Source organism: Emys orbicularis, chromosome 6 (genome assembly GCF_028017835.1).
Source record: "Emys orbicularis isolate rEmyOrb1 chromosome 6, rEmyOrb1.hap1, whole genome shotgun sequence".
In the NCBI taxonomy this organism is placed as follows: domain Eukaryota; kingdom Metazoa; phylum Chordata; order Testudines; family Emydidae; genus Emys; species Emys orbicularis.
Genome location: NC_088688.1, coordinates 79,964,945 through 79,988,725, shown reverse-complemented (window position 1 = coordinate 79,988,725; position 23,781 = coordinate 79,964,945). Strand labels below are relative to the sequence as shown.

The following is a 23,781-nucleotide window of genomic DNA, read 5'->3' as shown; positions in this document are numbered from 1 at the left end:
CTGGTATCATTGCCTGACAAAGCCTGGCAGCGTATGGTCCCGGTGTTTGCTGGCATTCAAGCAACATCCGTTCTTTATCTTGCTGTGTAATCCTCAGGAGAGTGATATCGCTCATGGTAACCTGGTTGAAATACGGGAACTTAATTAAGGGGACAGAGGTGGCCGTTCCTACTGGGCTGTTTGCCTGTGGCTGAAAAGAAATCCTTCCCTGTAGTTAGCCAAGCACGGGGGGGGGGGGTGGAATTGGCCCTGAGCTTTTCGCGTTTGGCTAGCAGGGATCTTCCCTGTTACCAGCCACGTGGTCGGGGGAGGGGTACATTGATCATCCCAGGGAATTCATGGCGGGGGGGGGCGGGGGGGTGAGTTTGGTTTCTGCAGGGATCTTCCCTGATACCTGCCACGCGGTGGGGGGAGGGATAAAGCGATCATCCCAGAGAATTGGATGGTGGGGGGGTTAGTTTGTTTTCTGCTGCTGAAGGTTAACAGGAAAACCGCAGCAGTCAACAGGCTTTGCTTGGTATGTGGGAAAGGAGGGCGCAGAAGCCGAAAGACAATGGCTTACCATGGCTGCCTGCAAGCTGAATTCTGTTGCCTGGACCTGCGTCTGTGATCTCTAACACCAAAGCCACAGGCACTCAATATTAAGATGGAAAATGCAACCTTGTACTGAAATCACATGTGCTATGTAATGTGAATAGTGTTTTTCACCATGAAAGAGTATAAGCATTGTTCTGTAAAATGTATCAGTTTAAAAACTTCTCTCCTTTCTTTCAACCCTCCCTCCAGCAACTGCAAATTTTTCAAGCCTCCCTCCTCCGTCCCGAAGGCTATCTCAGATAAGGAGGCGTAGAAAGAGGACGCGAGACGAGATGTTCACAGAAATAATGGAATCCACCCGCAATGAAAGAGCTCATTTGAATGAGTGGAAGGACACTGTATCTAAATTTAGGAAAGATGCCAGTGAACGTGAGGTCTTGAGGGACGCTCGAGATGAGAGGTGGCAGGCTGCAACGCTGGGGCTGCTGCGTGAGCAAACGGACATGCTCCGGCGTCTGGTGGAGCTTCAGGAATGGCAGCAGGAGGATGACAGAGTGCCGCTGCAGCCGCTGTATAACCTCCCTCCCCCCTCACCATGTTCCATATCCATATCCCCCTCACCCAGACGTGTAAGAACGCGGGGGGGGGGGGGGGGAGGCTCCGTACACCTTCCCATTCCACCCCAGTGGACAGCCCAACCAAAAGGCTGTCATTATATTGAATTTATTCAGTGGCCTTTTACTTCCCTCCTATCCTCCTCCCAAACCTCACCCAGATTACCTTCTTGGTTCTCTTCCTATGTTTATAATCACTTAATAAAGAATACATGATTTTTAAACGGGGAGGGTGGGTTCCTTACAGAGAATGAATGAGTCAATAAAGGGGGCTGGTTTTCATAACAGAGTGCTGCTACAGCCCCTGTATAACCCCCCTCCCCATGTTCCATAGCCTCCTCACCCAGACGTGTAAGAACGCGGGGGGGGGGGGGAGGCTCCGTACACCTTCCCATTCCACCCCAGTGGACAGACCAAGCAAAAGGCTGTCATTTTTTAAACCATTTTTTAATGGCCTTTTCCTTCCCTCCTCCCAAACCCCACCCGGGTTCCCTCCCTCTTTTTATAATCTATGAATAAAGAATAAATGATTTTTAAACGATAGTGACTTTATTTTGGTTTGAAAACAAGCTGGGGGAAGGGGGAGGGTGGGTTCCTTACAGAGAATGAGTCAATAAAGGGGGCGTGTTTTCATGAAGGAGAAACAAACTGAAATTTCACACTGTAGCTTGGCCAGTCATGAAACTGGTTTTCAAAGCTTCTCTGATGCACACTGCTTCCTGGTGTGCTCTTCTAATCGCCCTGGTGTCTGGCTGCGCGTAATCAGCAGCCAGGCGATTTGCCTCAGCCTCCCACCCTGCCATAAAGGTCTCCCCCTTACTTTCACAGAGATTGTGGAGCACACAGCAAGCAGAAATAACAATGGGGAGATTTCTTTGGCTGAGGTCAGAGCGAGTCAGTAGCGATCGCCAGCGACCTTTTAAACGGCCAAATGCACATTCTACCACCATTCTGCACTTGCTCAGCCTGTAGTTAAACAGCTCCTGACTCCTGTCCAGGCTGCCTGTGTATGGCTTCATGAGCCATGGCATTAAGGGGTAGGCTGGGTCTCCAAGAATAACTATTGGCATTTCAACATCCCCAACGGTCATTTTCTGGTCCGGGAAGTAAGTCCCTTGCTGCAGCCCTTTAAACAGAGTAGTGTTCCTGAAGACGCGAGCATCATGAACCCTTCCCCGCCAGCCCACGTTGATGTTGGTGAAACGTCCCTTGTGATCCACAAGTGCTTGCAGCACCATTGAAAAGTACCCCTTGCGGTTTATGTACTGGGTACCCTGGTGCTCCGGTGCCAAGATAGGGATGTGGGTTCCATCTATCGCCCCACCACAGTTAGGGAATCCCATTGCAGCAAAGCCATCCACTATGACCTGCACATCTCCCAGAGTCACTAGCTTGTGTAGCAGCACCTCAGTGATTGCTTTGGCTACTTGCATCACAGCAGCCCCCACAGTAGATTTGCCCACTCCAAATTGATTCCCGACTGATCGGTAGCTGTCTGGCGTTGCAAGCTTCCACAGGGCTATTGCCACTCGCTTCTCAACTGTGAGGGCTGCTCTCATCCTGGTATTCTGGCGCTTCAGGCCAGGGGAAAGCAAGTCACAAAGTTCCATGAAAGTGCCCTTACGCATGCGAAAGTTCCGCAGCCACTGGGAATCGTCCCACACCTGCAACACTATGCGGTCCCACCAGTCTGTGCTTGTTTCCCGGGCCCAGAATCGGCGTTCCATGCCTATAACCTGCCCCATTAACAGCATGATCTCCAAAGGACCGGGTCCCGCGGTTCGATAGAATTCCATGTCCATATCCTCATCACTCTCGTCGCTGCGCTGCTGTAGCCTGCTCCTCGCCGCCTGGTTTTCCAGGTTCTTGTTCAGCATAAACTGCACGATAAGGCGCGAGGTATTTACAATGTTCATGACTGCTGTCTTGAGCTGAATGGGCTCCATGCTTGCCATGGTATGGCGTCTGCACTGTTCACCCAGGAACAAGGCGCGAAACGGTTGTCTGCCGTTGCTTTCAGGGAGGGAGAGGGAGGCTGTACCCAGAACCTCCTGCGACAATGTTTTTTGCCCCATCATGCACTGGGGTCTCAACCCAGAATTCCAACGGGGGGTGGAGACTGCGGGAACTATGGGATAGCTATGGGAAAGCTACCCACAATGCAACGCTCTGGAAATCGATGCTAGTATGGTAGCTTGGACGCACACCACCGAATTAATGTGCCTAGTGTGGCCGAATACATTCGAATTTATAAAATCGGTTTCCTAAATTCGAATTATATAAATTCGGATTAATCCCGTAGTGTAGACATACCCTTTGAAGATGTCTGAAAGAGGGCCTAGAAACAATCACAGGGAACTAAAAAGGAGACGTAATCTAGGAAACATTGGAAGGTATCTTGACTAACACACTGGACAGGCAAAGAGGGTTCTATTAGCACTGCCACTGAATAGCTTCCTTTGTGAATTTGAGCACTTTGCTTAGACTTTGTTGCCCTATCTCTACGATTAAGATAATGCTTACCTACCTCAGTCACAGGGTATGTGTGAGGGTTAATTTAACATTAGTAAAGTGCTCTGCAAATCTTAGAAAGTGACATAAGTGCAAGGTATTATTATTACAGCTGGATGAATTGGTGTCTGATAAAATAACTAACGTAAAACTTGAAACAAATATTTTTTGCTATGTGAAGCACTCACTGTAGTGATAAGTGCCAAAGAAAAGCCCATTAGAAAATTAATAATGGTCTTGAGCTGGAACATGTCCAGCACAAATGGAATCTATAGAGAATCTAGTTGCCAAACTAACAAGTCTCACACTGAACACATGCTAATTGAAATTCACAGAGGTTCAAAATTTGGCCAAATAAGGGAGATTTGCACAGGAACAGCAAAAAGGCACTTCTCTGGCACCAGGTCGTCCTCTGAAAACTTGCAAATACTTATCCCAAAGCCTGGGATGGCTTGTGCTTCTCAATGTAATGGTTTTAACAATTTGTTATGGGCAAGACAACATAAATGGCTGAACTATTTTTTGCTGAATTTGTCTAAAAACAACCATTTCCTGTGGCAGACACCCAGCATGAAAAATTTCACCTTGAAACACTTAAAAGTTTGGCAGAGTTATAAGCAACTGAAAACAGCACCTTATAACAGGAGTGTCAGACAACCTACCCGCTCTACCTGTAACAAGGCCCCGATTCCCCAGCTGCTCCGTGTGGCAGATCCCCGACCTATCACCCCTAGTCCCACTGACATCAGCTTGCAGGACTGGGATCTAAATGTTGACAGCTGAGTGGAAATATTAGTTTAATAACAGTCCTTAGCACTTCCATACAGCCTTGCCAACACTTCAACAAAATTGCTTTAGAAAAATCTAAAATGGTCCAACCATTATTTTTAAATAATAGACCCAGCCACTGCACTATTTAGGGAAACCTTTAGGGGTTGCTTTCAAATAATCCATGCAGAGTGAAGGTTACACTTTCTTTGTATTTATTTTATTAGCTGACTGGAGCCTTCCCTGGGCAGGAAAACAAAGCGGAGCAAAGAACTCCTTTAAGGAGCAACAACTTAGCACAGGGTAGGAGGCGGGGCGAGCCTGGAGATTTGAGTGTAAACTCCCGGGCGCCGAAGCGGCGGTGGGTGGAGGGTGTAATGCAAGCAGCAGTGTCAGGAAGTTGCTGCTGGTCAGTTCCTGTGCCCCGGGGGAGCGGCTGGGGCGGAGCAGTCGCTGCTGTTGGAGCGGGGAGGGCCGGGCAGCGCCGCACGAGCTGGAGGCTCTGTCCCCGGGCAGCGGCAGCCGCGTGAGTAGCCCGGCGCGGGATCGGTGTGTTAGCAGCTCCGCGGTGCCCCTGCTTCGCTTCGCTTGGGGCCAGGCGCTGGGTTGTCTAGAAGAGGCCCCGGTTTCAAGCGGCAGTGCCCGCTTTCCTTCTGGGGCCACCAGGGCGCTGGAGCTGGCACCAGGGCACGCAGCGGAGTCTGCACAAGCGGGTGGGTGTCGGTGTAAGAGGCGGTGGAATAGTCCCAGAACAAATCCGGTGTAAACTTAATAGCCCCGAGCCTGGGCCACGCAGGTGAGAGCAAGAGAGGTCCTTTTTGACGTACGTAGCGATAGACCGTTCACTGACTGGGGCTGGTGTGACGCAGAGCAAATACTGCAAAAGAGCGTTTCTCAAATGACTCCACAAAAGGCAGGGAGGTTTCTTTTTCAAAGAAAACCCACCACAGACTCGGTGACCAGCATGTGTGTGCAGTTTTACAGCCTTCGCCCCATAGAGAACAGGCCTGATTTAATTAAGTGCCACAAAGTGATAAATAATCAGAAGTGGCTGTCTGGAGATGCTTTGTCTTTCCACCATTGATTTCATAGGCTCCCCATGACTGACACATCTACACCCTGTTTCCACTAAGAATTTATTATTAAGAGTTAGTTGTATTGTTGCACCTAGGAGCCCCAGTCTTGAACCAAGACCCTACTGTTTGGTACTGTACAAATAGAACATAAAGAGGGTCCCTGCCCCAAGGAGCTTACAATCTAAGTACAAGACAGCAACCGATAGCTGCATACAGACGGACTGCTGGGGAAATTCAAGGAATCGATATTACTGGCCGTGGCCTCAGTACTCAAGCAGTTTAACCCCTGTGGAGGTTTCATAAGCATCATGGGAAAAGGGAGTTTCCAGCTGGTTTAGGAGGAGGATAAAAGATAATGAATTAGTTTTGTGGATGGTTGTAGGGAGTTCTTTACAGGCATGAGGGCATATAATGGAAAAAAGAATGCAGGTGCTTGTTTGTAAATTAAACAAGTGAGCAATGGAGACCAATACTGTGGGCCAGTTGGAAACAGAAGATGGCTTTTCAATGCTGAATGAGAGTGGATAGGTAGAGGGGGGACAGTTAAGGCTACGTTTTAGTCATGGGTATTTTTAGTTACAGGCAATAAACAAAAATTCACAGCTGATGACCTGTCCATGACTTTTACTATAAATACCCCAATGGTGGTTTGGGGGGCTCAGGGGTGCTGCTGCTGCTTTGGGGGGCTCCAGGGTGCCACTGCTGCTTTGGGGGTGGGTGGCCTGGGGCCCTGCGGCTGCTCTAGCATCCCCTGGGGCAAGCTGCCTGGGGCTGCGTGAGCAGCGGCTGGCCCCAGGCCTGCTTCAGCTGCTCAGCCCTGGGGCCAGCTGCATCACAACTGCAGAAGTCACAGAGGTTCCGGAAAGTCACAGAATCCGTGACAGACTCGCAGCCTTAGGGATAGTCTGTAAAGGGCTTTGAAAGGGAAGACGTGATGTTTACATTTGATATGATAGAAAGGGGGACACCAGTGGAGGGTTGCAAAGAGAGGGGTGACATGGTCAAAGTGACAAGCTAGGAAGATGATCTTTGCAGTAGCATTCTGATTGGATAAGAGCAGGCCAAGATTGCATTTGTCAAAGCCACAGAAAAGAATGTTGCAGTAACTGAGACACAAGATGAGAGCCTGTGTTTTAGCTGTGTGGATGGATCAGAAAGGCTGCATCTTAGGGATATTATGTAGAAAGAATCTGCAATGCTTAGATATAGCCTGGGCATAAGGACTCCTGGATGGCAGGAGAGAGATCACTTAATCATTGCCTGTTGGGTTCACTCCCTCTGGGGCACCTGGCATTGGCCACTGTTGGTAGACAGGATACTGGGCTAGATGGACCTTTGGTCTGACCCAGTACAGCCATTCTTATGTTCTTGACTTAGAGAGAGGCATGAGGCAAAGTTGACAGCCAGGTTACAGGCCGAAATGGTGATGTTGTCCACGGTGATCAAGAAAGGAAATAGCTGGGAGGTCTTATGAGAAGTGGGGATGGGGAGCTAAGAACTCTCTTTGAGCTTGAGCTGACCGTTGGGATATCCACGAGTATGTGGGAGAGACAGGCTAAGATTTTAGTTCTGACAAAAGGAGACAGGTCTGAAGTAGAAGATAGATCTGTAAATCATCTGCAGAGAGATGGTAGGTGACTGTGTGTGGATGAGATTATCCAGAGATAAGGTGTAGCGAACAGAGGGGAGACACTGAAGGAGGGTTTAGAGAGGTAGGAGAAAACTGATTCATAAACATTATCAGAAATCCTCCCAATAGTTGTCTAGCACTGGTGCAGCTCCACCAGTGACAGCCATGGGGTGAGCTCTATTGTATACCAGCAGCATACATTTTTACCATTGTGCCCTAAATGGGAAATCTTGGCCCTTATTTTTACCAACGACATAAGTAGATATAACTACATGCACACAAGCAACTTGTTTGTCCGGTAAACTTGCTTCTCAGAGTAGAACAGCATTCATTTTCTGTAATCCAGTACTTGTTCTGACCTCATTGAAGGATGATGCACACAGCATATCAGTAAATGAAATTGTACATGCTACAATATGCATCTTAGTGTTGCAAATAATGTTAAATAAATATTTTATACAATAGCAGTTTTGATAATGTAGATGTTTGCAAATACACTTAGTATTAATGTAAAGAAATCTTAGCCTTTCCCAGCACACTTATTATGCCTGGTCATTAGTTATAAAACAACCACCTTTCTGTTTTTGCTAATTATATGCTTACATACAGAATATGTATAGTAGCTATCTTAAGTTACCTTCACTGGTCAATGTGATCAAATCCATAAAAAACAAATAATTTGTATTAAAATATAAATTAGATTACCCAATACTGTACTACAATTTCTGCCTTTAATTGATTTCTGATTTTCAGCAGCTATGGTCAAATAACTTGATCACTGGCCCTGGGAGAGATCCATTTGATCAACAGGAAGATCACAATTCTGAAGGAAATAATAAAAAAAAACAGAGCACAGGCAAGACAGACACTGGAGGCCAAGTATTTTAAGAAGTAGAGGCCCACTGGTGGGCACAAAGATGAGTGTGGCATGGTTTTGCACACATTCAAGCAATGTGTGTGTGCAGACAGAGGTTTAGCCATTTGGCAGTCCATTGTTCAATGTGTATTTGTGGGAGTTGCATACACAAGTAGACCTGCAGTTCTGTGCAGAACTTGGATACTTTATCAAAATTTGTCCCTGAAAATAAAATCCATGACAAACTCATTTGTAATGTTCAGAAGTGGTTACTGAAATTCTAGAACTTTCTGTGCATTATATATGCTTTTATTATGCTCTTTAGTGGTCTTCTAGATAACTTTATCCTCTACTTATTGCAATCAAAGTGATAGGAATGGACATTCAGATTAAGCAAGAGGTAACATAAATGTCATTTGTAAATGGCAAAGTAGACATTTTGGCATGTCTATATATTTAACATATGCTTTCCTTTAACAGAAAGCATAAGCCTCAAACCCATGTAGATTATTTGCTAGCCAAGTTATTATTAACAGTGACTGAGAAACTTTTCTAATAAAATCTGACTTCCAATCTGTAGAGGATATTGAGAATTCAGAAAATATCTTCAAAAAGAAAGGAGGACAATGGGAAAGAAAATTCTTTAAGAATCTTTTCCCCCCTCTTGAAGTAGAATGGATCACTTCACTCTAAAGTTTTCTTTGATAGCTCAAATGAAGACATTTAAAATGTGCTGTAAAACTCATAAATCCTACTTTATGATAACTAGCCATTATATACAAGATTGCATGTCTTTCAGAAAGACAGCTGTGTTTCACAGCTATTACAGCATTATACTGTATGTCAGTATGCTTTGAATTTGGAATATATATCTGGTCAAAGTCAAGAATGTTGACTCAATATATTTTTAAGGGTGTAATTCCATTGTCTGCAACCAAACATAGGTCCCTGTACATTACCATGAAATGATATCTTTAATCTCACCTAGGATGGAGTACTGTAGGACTGTAGCATTTTCTTAAAGTTTTATAATTAAGGGCAGGGGGGAAGATGTGGGAGATTGTGCTGATAGTTTATTCTCAGAAAATTTTCTGTAACAGTGTGTACAGATTTTGTAACATTCTCCTATTGAAGTGAATATTAAAATGGTGTTACAGAATATGCATATAATGAATGAATTCTGACATAAAAATTGGTTTTTCTCTCAAGACTTTTTTTTTTTTTTTTTTTTTTTAAAGTATGCTGTGTGCCCTTGGAAAAAGTAGTACTTCAAGACTTTATGAACTGCAGTACGTTTAGGATCTTTTAACTTGTTTAGAATTCCAGGAAAAATACTCCACCCCTACTATTTATTAACCTTCTGTCTGAAAAGGAAAGAGCACTCTACCAAGCCTACTGCTAATCCAGTACCACGCACATTTTTGAGCCAAGACTACCAGTCATGACATCATTTGGGGATCAAATAATGGGTCACTGGCAAAACTTTAAATATGTACTCACAAATGGTCAGTTGGCAAGTTCCTTTCATGAGCAGAGGCATCAGCAAAATGAACCTGATAAGTCTGGTAAGTTTCACTGGTGCTGTTCATAATAAGTTGGATAGGAGTAAAACTGACCAAATTGTGTAAATTTTGCTTAGCTGCTGGTCCGGAAAACTGAGTAGTAGCAGAGGCTGGGCAGAGAGATTCAGAAAGGAAGAGTCCCCAGAAATGAGAAAAGGAGGTTCCCAAAAATGGGGCTAGAGAAGAGAAAAGGAAAACAATGATGGGGAGGGAGTTAGGATGGAGGAGGCTAATGCAAATGGAATCGAAAACATGGGGGTGGGAGGGAGAAGCACCTAGAACTGGGGATGAGGAAGGGAGTATAGAAGAAGTTCCCCCTTCCCTTCTCATAGCCAAGAGGGACTTTGTTGTGGGGCAAAAGAGAGAGAGAGAAAGCAGCAGCAACTTCAAATTTGAGACACCATACAAGAGATAGAGCCCCTAAGTAAGGTCCTTCAGCACCCCCATTTACTCCAACTGTTGGGCACTGGGATTCCTCATCCCAGCACTGCCCTTTGTCTCTGCTTGAGGGACTATCCTTCATACCAGCATCTCACAAGTTAAATATCATGTAAAAGGGACCAGATTAACAGCAATTTCATTTTCCTATGTGACCAGAGCTAGATGTGAATGAGGAACTCCAGAAGAAAGGCTATTCAAATACAGCACCCAGCTGAGCCACCAGTCTGTTTTCTTACATTCAATGACTGCATGTTTTCCTGCTTAGATAGCGCCTTCTTCCCCACTTCTGCTTTTTTACCATATTCAGCGTGTGGATCTAGATTTACAGGCTGAAGATAAAATGGAGAATAAGTATGTAACCATTATACAATAAGGACAGGTTTCAGAGTAGCAGCCGTGTTAGTCTGTATCCGCAAAAAGAACAGGAGTACTTGTGGCACCTTAGAGACTAACAAATTTATTAGAGCATAAGCTTTCGTGGGCTACAGCCCACTTCTTCGGATGCATCCGAAGAAGTGGGCTGTAGCCCACGAAAGCTTATGCTCTGATAAATTTGTTAGTCTCTAAGGTGCCACAAATACTCCTGTTCTTTATACAATAATTTCTGTAACAGTAATTGTGTAGTTCTGAGTTTTCTAGAACAGTCACAAACACACAAAGCTGCAATAGTGTTTGGCCTGTGGCCCATGGATTTCTGAAATGTGCTAACAGCTATGCTAGTATGCAATAAAGAGGTGAAGATAGGCTGTTTCTGCCTATCTACCTCCACGGTTGTTCTTTTTGGCCATGCATCCATATTAGATATCTAGATTAGAGCAACTGCAATCTGCTCTTTTATTCAAATTTAACATAGCTTATGTGATCCTGACAGGTTACCAGTGCAGTCCCTTGCATAAAGGTACTTGTGATTTGTCCAGGGAATCTCGGTTGCTCTGTCAAATGTGTCTCGGGATCCTCGGTCTTAAATTTTAATTATATGTCCACACAGTATTCACAAACACTGCAACTGCACATGCAACTGCTGTAATTAACTGCACACTCGGCTATGCACAGAGAATCATGAAAAAGTGGACCTCACTAGTCAGATCCAAATATATTCATAATTATGGGTATAGTACATTCAGAGCCATGGAGGTAGAGTACATCAGTGTCTTGAAGTCGAGATTATTTAACAAAGTGTCATTATTAAAAATACTAAGTTGAAAAAAGTCAGACATGCGCATCTTTTCTTTAGCTTTATAAACAGCTAATTAACTTGTTAAAGTTAGTTTCAGCGTCATAGTTTATGCTGAAAAGTAGGATTTATTTGCTGGAGGAGACTATTTATAGATTCGTCCAATTTGTCTTTCTGGAATGTAGTAGAGGCCAAGTTTATCTTCCAAACATTATATTTGTCAAGTTATTAACATCTCTTTACAGTATGGAGAAAAAAGGGATTTTGGCATTAGCAAGCTCCTTTGCTTCCTGTTTAGGTATTGCTGATCCTGAGAAGGATCTTTAAATGTCAAAAAGTGCTCCCAGAATGACTGTACTGAAAGGTTTTTCACTAATTGTTTAGCAGTTTAATTTCATCATTAAAAAACACCCACCAAAAAAAAAAAAAAAAAAAAATCCCACATGCCACAGATTTTCCCTACGTTGAGTGAAATCTGTGGGGCATCTGCACAAGATGATCCTTCCCCTACTTCAGTTTACAAGAGGGAAAGGAAAGATACAGATTGGACTTTTGCACTCTGCATAGCAGTGGAAACAGTGCATTCTACCTACCAATGGTGCAGACCAGGCTTAGGGACTGGTTGGTCACATTATGGAATCAGGATACTATTCAGGGCAAGTGTGCACTACAGTGCTATATCAGCGCAGCTGCACTGATGCAGCTGTAGCATGTCTGGTGAAGACATGAGCGTCTCCTGCCGACATAGTGCCGGTGTGGACAGCGCAAAACTTGCGTTGCTTGTGGGGAGGGGGTTTCACACCCCTGCGTGATGTAAGTTAGATCGACTTAAGCGATACTGTAGAACTGCCCAAGAGTTACCTGAATTCGTGTGTGAATTGGTGAGAATATATGTGGCCCAATGATTGATGTTAATATCTGGGGTACTTACCTTTTATTAGTTTGCTGCTGCCTGGAACTAGACTTTATATCCCCATCTATCCTTCAGCACATTCAATAAGCTATTACTTGGTTTTATCCAAAACTTTGTTTCATTTCACCAGAAGGAGAATTAACACAGAAGCCAATACAGAGAGCCTCCGCTGGGCCAGATCCTCAACTGTTCTTCAGGAGCTGTAGTCAGTTCCCTCGCACAGGTTGGGGCAGCTATTGTAACCTGCATTAGCTTCCCTAAGGGACTATTTTGGGAACCAGGGACTTCAGGGCTCCTCTGTGCTGTGGCAGCTCTATACCATCTGATGACATCTTCCCCCAACCCCATATAGGTTTTAGAGATGCTGTGTGGCAATAGAGCAGCATAAAATGGGTGGAACACAGCACACAATTGGGATCATTGACTTTAATAGGGTTACTTCCAATTTATGCAAGTATAACTGCTGAATAGGGCCCCACTATCTCACACCACACAAGCAAATAAACCAGAGTCCAGGGCTCCTGCTCTTCTTTAGGCTACATGGCTGTAAGTTCCATGGAAGGCATGTGGGATGCAAGTTTGATTTGCAATGTAAAGGTTGAAATTCCTTAGCATTTTCAGCTGTGTCTAGCATCTATTAATAAGTAATGACATTTAAGCTCACTCATATTTGAATTGCACATAAGTTAATATTACTACTTGTGCATTGGATGTTATGGAAACCACAACTCATAGGCTTGAGGAGTTGGCAGTGTAGTGATTCATTAGCATCAATAATATTCCTGGTCAATGAAGACCTATTCTTGAACTCAGAAAATACTGCTTTCTTGGTTTCACTTAAAAAATACACAGATTTAAATATTATTTTTAATGACAAACTTGGCTGTTGGGTTGGTAGCAGAAGTATTTTGCCAAGTTTTAAAATTAATACAAACTATTTAATTTGACATTTTTATCTTGGATGCAAGTAGGTCCACATGCTGCATTTTATCATTCCAAACATATCCAGTTTTGGGTAGATTTTCACTGCTATTGTGGACATAAAAATTCCTAAATATGACTGCTGAGGCCAGTTATTGTCAATCAGATTTGCACATTGCTAAGCTCACCTCTTCAGTTATGTAAAACCCTGTACAAACAGATTGCCATATGGCTCAAGAGAACAAGTTTGTGGCTGCCTATCAAGGGGTACTCACTCAGTGCCAGTGGTGTCTCCTCCCAGCTGCCCTGGGGAATAGCTGTCCAGTGCCTCCCTCTGTGGTCTCTCCTCCATTTTCTTTTCTCTCTGCAACCCCTCTCTCGCTCCAGAAGTTGCAGCTTCTTTTTTGTGACTCAGCCGGCCAGGTCACTATGGAGACTCTCCTTCTGGGGAAATAGAGTCACACTGGACCTGCTGCCCAAGATCTGCCACTTTGTCAGTGGCTGGTAAGGGAATGCAGGCCCACCCACTACTCCAGGTTCCAGCCCAGGGACCCTACAATGTGCAGCCAAGCTCTACTCAGTTTTCAACCTTGCTGCTCCCTACTCTGCCTCCCATAGGTTTTCTTCCACCAGAATCAGGCAGGTCAGGGGACCATGCCCACTTTTTAAGATGGACATAGTTTGGGGAGGCAGGGAGGCATTGCCCCTCTAAACTGCAAGGCTTGGGAAAGTGCGGAGTGGCTCCAGCAGGGGCTGTGCTTTGCAGCAGGGGAGCTGATCACAATGCTGCAGATGCTGGATGGCAGCTGGTGGGAAGAGGAGGAGGAGGATGGGCTGCACAGCTGGTTCCTAGGGAGCTATGTGCCACCGCTGGAGGTAGCAGACCAACTACCTGGGGGTAGGGGAGGGAATGCAGGAGTTAGGGGAGAAGGGGCACAGGAATCTGATTTTGGCCTGGCCTCCCCTCTCTTCTACAAAGATTCCAGTGCCTTTGTTTTCCTCTTCACCCTTCTCTCTCCTGAGTCCACCCTTCTCTCAGGGTTAGGTTCCTACTCTTTCCCCTCTAGTACACAGACGGTGGCTGCAGACTTCCTGGCTGTAGCCTTTTCTGTTGCCAGCTTCCTGAGTTCATACTAGCCCAGCCCACACCCGTTCAGCTGAGCTTCTTCCACCAATCAGGGGTTGCTTCTTCAGCCTAAACCCCTCATGTGTGGTCTATCACACTAATTGGTCCTTCTCAGCTTCCTTTTGGTGCTGGTGTAGGATGAACACCCCATCACACTGCCTAAGGACTTCTAGTCAACACAAATGGCACTGTGTTGTGTATCACATTCACCTGGAACTTTGTGGTGAGAACAAAGATACAACTCAGATCCTCCTGCTCCAGAAGACCTTGCCAGTTGAATTACAGGAGAATGTCTGTTAGCAGTATAGAGCATATGACACACAGTTGAGCAGCTGATTCCATCCTGAAGAAGTAGTGGAACACAATCACAACAGCCTGTGCATTACAATGTATTTCATTTCAAACTCCTTCTTTTGCATGTTTGTGACAAGTCCAAATTCTTTTCCAGCATCTGAAAGTAGGCCATCAAGTTACAGATAAACCACTTTTGCAAGGTTGTGATTTAGCACATTAGACATAACTTCCCCTTTTTAGCAGATATAACTCTCATCTGTGGCACATGTTCTGCTTAAGACTCTCCTGGGAGCATGGCAAATTGTTCTTACCTTGCTTCCCAAAAAAAAGACAAAAGTCCTAGACAGTGCAGTCAGGATAATGGATCACTATTGGTATGGTTTTTCATTTAGGAAGGAAATTAACTAACTTAATATAATGTTCAGATTCACAGTTCTTCCAATATATTATTTTGTTCTTGTGTCATGGGAGGGTCTGTTGGGCAAATTACCTCTCTGTAAAGTCTTTTCTTCTTTGAAATAACTGCTCCTTTAGCTATAAGAAGCTGGACTTCATGTTTTTCTTAACTCGCCTAACACATTGACTGAGCCCTACTTTACAGTATTAATGCTCCAAGTTTAGGGCACACTTCAACTCAGTTCTATTTAATAGGGTTCTTGGAATATGCTTTTCATACACAGCTTAGTATTCCTTTTGCTCTGTGTTGTGCCCCTCACTTAACACAGCTTTCAAATACATTCAAATGAAATATAAAGTTGTCATCTATAGTTAGCAAAAGCCAATGTAAATTTTGTCCAAATAAGAACAGTAAGATTTGACTCTATGTAAAATGGGTGGGTGGTCCTAGTGCAGTTTCTAATGAATAGATATCCACAATAACCACCATCAGAATTGACATCTTTGCTGACAATCGTAACTCAAAGGCCAAAGAATGAATAGGCATGGAGTATAAAGAAGTCTCTCAATCCTACAGGTGATCCTTAGAAGCCAAGGTTAAGACTCATTGGTAGGCTATTATGGAGAAAGCAGTATTGCTATTCATGCTCTTGTATGGGTGAAGGTTTTCAGTATCCAATATGGCATACTGCACCTGCACTAACTTCACTTAAAAAAACCACAACCAAACAGACTCTAAAGCCATCAACATCTTTCATCAATTAGTTTGCTCTTGCAGAAAGAACGAGACAATTTGCACGCTCTTAACGTTAAATCATCTTGACTGTAGTTTGTTGTTGTTTTTTTTACTTGCTGCAGGAAGCATTATTTTAACATTCTGATTAGATACAGAACTAGTTTGATGGAATAATTTTGAGTAAGTAGAATATTTTGTGTCAAGCAAATCAGCAAGATTACAGCGGTTCAAAGCATAGCACTTTGCATTCTGTTAGTATTGTGTAATTCTTACTGGCATATGTCTAGTTAAAACATTGTAATGTATTTATGTCAGCATTTGTGTTAGAGAATTTAGCAAAGGCACTGCAGCAAGAAAATGAAATCTAAATTTTAAATAGAGCTTCTTGGATTACATTAAATTGATAATATGGCTGCTGCATCGTAAACCTTTTTTTTTTTTTAAAGATTAATATGTGGAGGCTGTGAACACAGAAGTGTTGTGAAAATGGTTTGCTTGAGTTTGTATTTCAGAACTCCCATGGAACCACCACTTCTGCCTTATTATTGGATTTTTTGAGCTATAGCTTAGTGAAATATTAAACTGTACTATGCATGTAATTTCTGTTTTTTGTTTTAACAGGATAAAAGATGCTTAGGTTTGAGAGTACGGCAAAGCAGCTAGCAAAATATTCTTCTAGGCCACTATGGAGACAACTATGTGCAGCCACTACAAATATACCAGTGTTAACTTTGTTCACCAAGGTAAAAAATTAGTTTGTAAAGCCAGACAGGAGGGCCTAAATATCAGCCTTCCAGGAACTGTAGGTTCAAATAGATCCCAGACGGAAAGGCTCAGCCCTTAATCTTTTAGAGGTAGAGAGATTTAGTTCCATGCAGCTTACTGTGTGGGCATCGTTTGGGTGAGACCTTATAGTTTGGTTCTACTCTATGACTCTAGAAGTGGCAAGAGGGAGCTGCAGGATTATTGTGGCTCAGTGACTCCTTAGCCTGTGGACCCAGTTTACAAGTTAAAAGTTCTTTTATTTAAGAATATGTCTACACAGCAGCTGGGAGGGCGCTTCTCAGCATAAGCAGACAGGCATGCTGGCTCTGCTCAAGCTAGCTTGCTAAAATTACAGTGGGGCCATAGTGGCATGGAAGGCTGCTTGGGCTAGCCACCCAAGTACAATCATGCCCAACCCCCACGTACATATTTGGATGGGTAGCCCAAGCTACTGCCAGTGCTGTCACGGCCACACTATCTTTAGCACATTAGTTCGAATAAAGCTAGCACAAGTGCCTGCCCATACCGGGAAGCACCCTCTCAGCTACTGTGTAGAGTACACCGTAAGTGGCTTGACCTGGGATTGGAAGGTAAAGGTGAGTTCTTTATCCTATATCACTATCCTAACAGAAGTGTTGATGGCCAATTAGGCCCTCAATGACACCTGTGCAAAAGCCGTGTCAGTCGGCCTGAAAAGGTTTAACATTAGTTCTATCAATGATGCACCAGGAGAAATAAAACCCAACCATTCCCTCTTTGGGTACGTCTTCACTTACATCCGGGTCCGGATGTAAGCAATCGATTTTCTGAGTTCGATTTATCGCGTCTGGTTAAGACGCGATAAATCGATCCCGGATCGATCCCGGAAGTGCCCCGGATCGATCCCGGAAGTGCTCGCCTTCGATGCTGGTACTCCAGCTCGGCGAGCGGAGTACGCAGCATCGACGGGGGAGCCTTCCTGCCGCGTCTGGACCGCGGTAACGTCGGACTAAGGTACTTCGAATTCAGCTACGTTATTAACGTAGCTGAATTTGCGTACCTTAGTCCGAAGTGGGGGGGTTAGTGTAGACCAGCCCTTTGTTTTGGTGGCTCTGCAGTGCTAACAGGAGTAAAAAGCAATAAGTAGTTTCTGTCTGAAGACTGAGCAGATAGGACTCTGAATGCACCCAGCAAGCACATCAGTTAAGCAGGAATGGGGGCTATTTGTATATAGTCACATTTCAATGTAGAACCTTAACTGAGATCCTGTGTTCTTTGCAGAAGTATTAATGATCCCACTTCACTTTTCATAGGAAGGAGTTTCATTTGGTGCCTTTGGCTAAAGTTTTACCTTCTGCACATTGTTTTTGTAGCATGTTATTTATTGATTTTGATTGGTGATCCCTCGATTCGAGATGATCACTACCACGGATTTACATATAGGTCCTGAGATGACTCAGGAGTCCGATACTGGTGCATGTATACAGATTGCAAAATGCTCTAAGATGAAAGTTTCTATGTAAGTGTAAACTGTTGTGAATTTTAAATAAAATGGGAAAAGTGTGAATTTTCTGAGAGAAGATGAGACTGGAGAGGCTTCCTTATCATTGAGTAATGTTTGTTTTTTTCTACCCAACCTGGAAAAAAGTGAAATTACATTACAAAAGTGCAGACTTTCTGGAAAAAGAAAAGTCAGCACTTGTTTCTTAATCAGTGGAATGTGTGTTATGAGAGGAAACATACTTTAAAGTCCCAGCTCTGTCTCTGCCATCTGATCCAGCACTGTGCTTTTTCATAATCCAAAGGGCAATAACGTAGGCAGTATTGGCATTCATTTTAGAGATTAATAATTGGAAAAAGCTCTTTTGCATGATTATTGTGCATACATACTGATTAGCAATTTGAAATTCTGTGACCAAATTTCTGATAGCAAAGTTGAAACAGTTTTCTAAACTGGCCTCTTTTGTTGAATACATGCTTAAGGTAAAGTACTTTTCACGTCTCACAGAACGTGTCATAGCACTGGCATTTACAAAACAAGATCTCACTAAACTGCAGGCTGCTTTTAATAGACCGATTTGTGCTCTCAGTTTATCCCCATTCACCCCAGGCTTGTGCTTTTTTTTTGTTTTGTTTTGTTTTGTTTTAAGTAAGGACAGGAGTAAGTATGAATGAGGCTCAGCATAAGTGAGAATGTATTGTATAAATAAAAACTTCTCCTTTCAGCCTCTTCTGTTGCCCAGCACATCTGGATATCTCTTCTGTATTAAATTCAAATTCTGTGTGCAGCTAGGGCAATTGAACATATATGCAAGCTGCTGAATGTCCCATTAAAGCAGTTTAAAGTCTGTTTGCAGAGACTCTTGGCTAGTCAGAGCACAGAATTATTTCTGGGCATGGTTCCCATTGGAACTCAATGCTGGCTTTATTAAAGGAGTAAAGTGCCATGACTTGCTTTGTTACTTAGCACTTGTCCACACACACAGACTGGAAATAAAATAGCTAAATAGTTTTAGATCCAAACCTTTACTTATTTCAATACAAGGCTTGGTTTATTTAACTGTAGTTCAATCAAAATAATAGACCCCTTAATCCAAAATAAGTGTCCCCACACAGACTTGCATCAAAATAACTGAAAGTGTGAATTCAAACTGATAAAAGCCTGGTCTAAATACACAGTTTCCCCAGTTAACTTAAAGGTGTGATTCTGCCTTTAATCTGGTGCAAATTTGTGTGTGGACAATCTTATATCAGTTTAAACCTGGTTTAAATTGTGCCTGTAAATGTATAGCTATACTGATAGGAGTATCCAAGCACCAAGTTGCATTGTTTTAACTAAGTCAGGTCTTTAACCAATTCAAATTCTAATGGTGCAACCTGCATGCTTAGACAAGCCCTAAGGCCGTGGCTACACTCGAAACTTGAAAGCGCTGCTGCAGGAGCGCTTTGAAGTGCGAGTGTAGTTGCGCGTGAGAGCTCTCCCAGCGCTGCAGGTACTCCACCTCCACGAGGGGATTAGCTTACAGCGCTGGGAGCACGGCGGCACTGTTTACACTGTAACTTGCTGCGCTCGGGGGGGTGTTTTTTCACACCCCTGAGCGAGAAAGTTGCAGCGCTGTAAAGCACCATGTAGCCAAGCCCTTAGTAAGGAGAAATGGTGCATCTCTGTCTGCCTTTCTGCCCCTACCAGCTCATTTTACCAGCTCCACTACCTTAGCAATCTTTCTTTCAGTGATAAGCCATAAAGAGTTGAGCATCCCGTAGGTTTAGTTTGAAGAGTCTAGTCTGTTACAACAGATTACATGCAACAAAATTCTGTCAGCCCTTCTCAATAACACATACGCTCAGCTGATTCACCATCACCAGCTCTTCCACGAGTTACAAACAACAGCAGCTGCACCCCAAACTTGTCCTTTAGCACCTTGCATAGGGTTTCAAACATTAAGGGTGTGTCTTCACTGTCTAGCCTACCTGACCCTACCCAAGCTAGCTTGACTCCAGCTAGCACGGGTAACAATAGCAGTGAAGAGAGCACAGCACAGGCAAGTGAGCCAAGTGTGTATCTAGGTAGGGTCCATGCTGCGCTTGTATTATCTGCGCTGAAGCCTATACTGCTTGTCTTCACTGCTGTTACTCACAAGCTGAATTCAATCTAGCTCTGGTAGACTACACAGCAAAAGGTGTGCAGAGACTAGACATACCCTAAAAAAGCTTTGGGGAGGGAGGAAAGGAATAGACATTTTCCATCTGTGAACAGTACTTCATGGCAAAGAGACAGAACCATCATGTTTTTCCTGACTATATTTTGTGTTAAATTACTATATGCCAAATAATGTACACTGATGTGTATGTGGAGTGACTCCAGGGAAGTCAAGTTTTCCAGTTATACATTGGGGAAGTGACTGTAGAAATCAACCCTATGACTATCCTATAACTTGTCTTCAGAACCATGCAGCTGTGTCAGCTTTTAGAACTTGCAACATTTCAAAAATATTTTTATTGTGGTCACAAATTAAAGGTAGAGTCAAAAATCTTAGAGGTGTTGACCGGATGAAAAGGGAGATTTCCTTTTTATTACTTATATAAAAGAGAATTTACACTCTTGCAATCTATGCTGTGCAGATTAAAGTGAGATTTTGAAAATGATGTGGCAATGAGGAGAGAACCAGCATTTGGAATAATGATAGCATGTAACATACCTAGAAACAAGTTAACAGAATAATCTGCATGTCTTATTCTTTTAAGATGATCTGCATATTTTCCTTTAGAACCTGTGCCCTCTGTGTGATGAAGCAAAAGAAGTGCTTGAGCCATATAAAAACAGGGTAATGAAATACAATACTGCGTATATTATATAGAAAGAATAGTTTCTAGGGGACCTTTCTTTGTAAAAGAAAAATTGCTTGATGTTATTTGCATCCATTAGTCTGTCTTGGGCAACCTTTTCAAGAAAGTTTTAGCACTGATTTACTAAAACTCATTTTTCAAAAGTATTTTCAGACTCTGTGGCTCAAGTAAGTGTTAGCAAACTAAACCAATGAATACAATGTTGCAGCTATTTAAAAAGCTTTTGCTACTATAACAGGGGTTCTCAAACTGGGGGTTGGGACCCCTCAGGGGGTCATGGGGTTATTATATGGGGGGGTCGCGAGCTGTCAGCCTCCACCCTGAACCCTGCTTTGCATGCAGCATTTATAATGGTGTTAAATATATAAAAAAATGTTTAATTTATAAGGGGGGGGGGGTTGCACTCAGAGGCTTGCTATGTGAAAAGGGTCACCAGTACAAAAGTTTGAGATCCACTGTACTAGAATATACATATATCTCAGGTTTATAATGCAGTTTGCAGCAAAACTGTTGTGAGACAGGTCCATCAAATATTCTTTGCCCTGTGTCACTTGAGAGTACTTTCCCACCATCCTCTCCAACTAATATTCTGTCAACTGCCTGTAGTGCACTTTGACCAGTTTTTGAACCCCAGTTGCTTGAATTTAAAGCAAGTGGTGCCAGCAATAGTAGACACAAAGAAATGCTGCACCCATGAGCAAAACAAAAAATGCCTGTCGACCCACCTGCAGAAAGAAAATGACTAAGATCATATGTGGTACAGTTTCTCACTGGAAATCCAGGGAACCATGCTGGGCTAAACATTCAGATGGTCGTTGGAAGTACACAAGCAAAGTTTGTGGCTACATCCATTTTCTGCCTGCAAAATCTGTATTTGCCCTGGCATGGAAACATAGAGGGCCTGCTGAAAATGTGACCCACCTTGTTAAAGTAAATCTGAAATGTGATGAAAGACAGCAGCTATTTTTTTTAAAGTGTCCAATGTTATAAAATGTTTAACATTTAGTTCTTTTCTTTCAAAGTTTATTTTGCAGGAAGTGGATATCACCCTTTCAGAGAACGCAGTGTGGTATGACAGATATAAGTATGACATACCTGTCTTCCATTTAAATGGGCAGTTCCTAATGAAGCATCGGGTAGACGTTAAAAAACTTGAGAACCAGCTTGTGAAGCTAGAGTTTCAAAATGGTGAAAACCAATGAAGGAAATGCAGCTATTCTGAGATTGGATTGAAGGGATTTTGAACAAATGGTTTGAAACTGTTGCATACATTATCAAACCACATTTTCTTTGGAATGTAATGTACATATTTAACATTCAAATTTTAGTTATTTGATTTATATTCCATTTTGTAGTAATGATGAAGCTCATCTGACTGAATAGCAACTCTTCATCTGCTATCCTAGATGGTTTTGTTTTTCAATGAGAGAATAAGTGCTATTCCATAGCAGCAGATAAAATGAAATGCACTTTCAGATCATTCATACACCCTGCACTGACAATAAAGGAATGTTTAAGTTATGTCTGTATGAAGTTTCTTCTGTAAGACTTTCAGAGTGTATCCCAAATGCTCATTTTGATGTAGAGGGGAGAGCTGTTATAAATGGGGAGGGGGATAAAAAAAAAAATCAAACTTATACTCTTTATAGAATTATACCTTATAGAGACCTGGATTTAGTTGTTATTCACCCGTGAAAACTGCGTGGGTGGTTTTTTTTTTTTAAAGGGATGAACATGTTACACTTAAGCCTAAAATGTCCGCTTATGTTAAACAGGGAGATTTGAGCTCTTTAGTACTCAAGTAAAAATATAAGTGAAAGTTAAATTGAACCAAGAGTGCCCAATTTTTCCTTGAAACAAGATTTAACACTGCAAACATGCCTTTCTGTGCTAGCTGCCACCTTCATGTTACTCTCTGGAATTAAAACACCTTAAGAGTTTCCTTGTAAATCTGCTGGCATGAGATAAGGTAGCTTCTCCCTTAGGCTCAGGCTACACTATTAAAAAGAAAACATGCTAGCATGCGGTTCTCTGCCACAATTAGGGATGCCCCTGTCATACCAGGGCTTTTTCTTAATTTGCCAGGGGGCACAGAAAACATGATTCTCTAATTGTATTATAGGAACAGTACTTGGATTTAGGGTTAACAGTCTTTTCAGTAGTGTAGATTGGCCCTTACGTTCTCTGACAGAACGCAAGAAAATGACATTTTAGTCCCATCTGTGACTTCACTGTATCTTAATTTAGGACTGGCAAGCTTCTACTAGTGCATTTTTGCATCACAGAGCAGAAAAGAATAATGTGGGTAGATGGAACTCCTTAAATATATTTAAGGAGGAGGATGAATTGAGAAAGTTAATTGTTGTCCTTTAGGCTGAACAGTCTATAGTACTAACTAAATAGTACTGGAAAAGTGATTTTTTTCAGTCTATTTAATCAATCCATCCATCCAAAAAGTAATGTAATTACTACATTTCTGTTCTCTTCAGCACTGTTGTATCTGAGCACCTTCCAGAATTAGGAAATTAAACAAGAAACTTGTCTTATCAAAAGGTGGGTCTTCTTCATTTTCAATCCTTAAGAAAATTCCAAACAAGGACACACACACTAAGCACCAGACAGACTTACCAAATTAAGATCAAGCATTCACTACAGAATTTCACACTAGTTTTCAGAGTCACAGAACTTCAGAAACCTGTGCCCTCTCTGAGTCCTGCAGAAAGGTGGGCATCATTAATGAAAGAGGCAGGAATGTAATTGAAACTATATTCAATTAACAAAAACCCACAGTAAAAACATGTACTTAACCCAATCGCGTAGGCTTGTTTTGGAGAATTCTCCCTCAACAACTCAGATTAGCCATTTGACATAGAAGGTAACAGAAGGGCTTGTTCCCTCACGAGTCTGAGAGTATACCCAGCTGTTGCATCTGTATAACACCCTATCACCCTGGCCTTTGATAAACTACTTCTTCCCCTTTTTATTCTTAGGTCCACTCTGCCACTTCCTTGGCCTTGATTCTCAGCTATCTTGCCCCTGTCATGACCACTTACACCTGTGCAAAGCAAGTACAAAGGGTATGGAAAATATTAGCACATCAGAACTTTGCACAGGTGTAAGTGATTGCAGCAGGGC

General features: G+C 42.9%; 1 protein-coding gene across 3 annotated transcripts; it reads left to right on the top strand.

The window, feature by feature from the left end:
• Positions 1–4,825: 4,825 nt before the first annotated feature.
• Positions 4,826–22,167, top strand: C6H5orf63 (chromosome 6 C5orf63 homolog). 3 transcript variants are annotated; one of them, XM_065406621.1, is made up of 4 exons: positions 4,826–4,956; positions 16,177–16,298; positions 20,568–20,624; positions 21,669–22,167. In XM_065406621.1, the coding sequence occupies exons 2-4, from the start codon at positions 16,185–16,187 to the stop codon at positions 21,846–21,848; spliced, it is 351 nt and encodes a 116-aa protein (XP_065262693.1). In that variant the 5' UTR covers positions 4,826–4,956; positions 16,177–16,184; the 3' UTR covers positions 21,849–22,167. The 3 variants fall into 3 exon arrangements, with proteins under 3 accessions (XP_065262693.1, XP_065262696.1, XP_065262695.1); XM_065406624.1 differs by lacking the exon at positions 4,826–4,956 and adding an exon at positions 5,152–5,226; XM_065406623.1 differs by lacking the exon at positions 4,826–4,956 and adding an exon at positions 9,255–9,557.
• The last annotated feature ends 1,614 nt before the right edge of the window (positions 22,168–23,781 follow it).

Bases quoted from the DNA above. Each gene is read 5' to 3' on its own strand.
- C6H5orf63 (XM_065406621.1), top strand. From the start codon at position 16,185: ATGCTTAGGTTTGAGAGTACGGCAAAGCAGCTAGCAAAATATTCTTCT. The intron at 16,299-20,567 runs GTAAAAAATTAG...ATTTTCCTTTAG, and splicing joins TGTTAACTTTGTTCACCAAG to AACCTGTGCCCTCTGTGTGA. The intron at 20,625-21,668 runs GTAATGAAATAC...TTTCTTTCAAAG, and splicing joins TTGAGCCATATAAAAACAGG to TTTATTTTGCAGGAAGTGGA.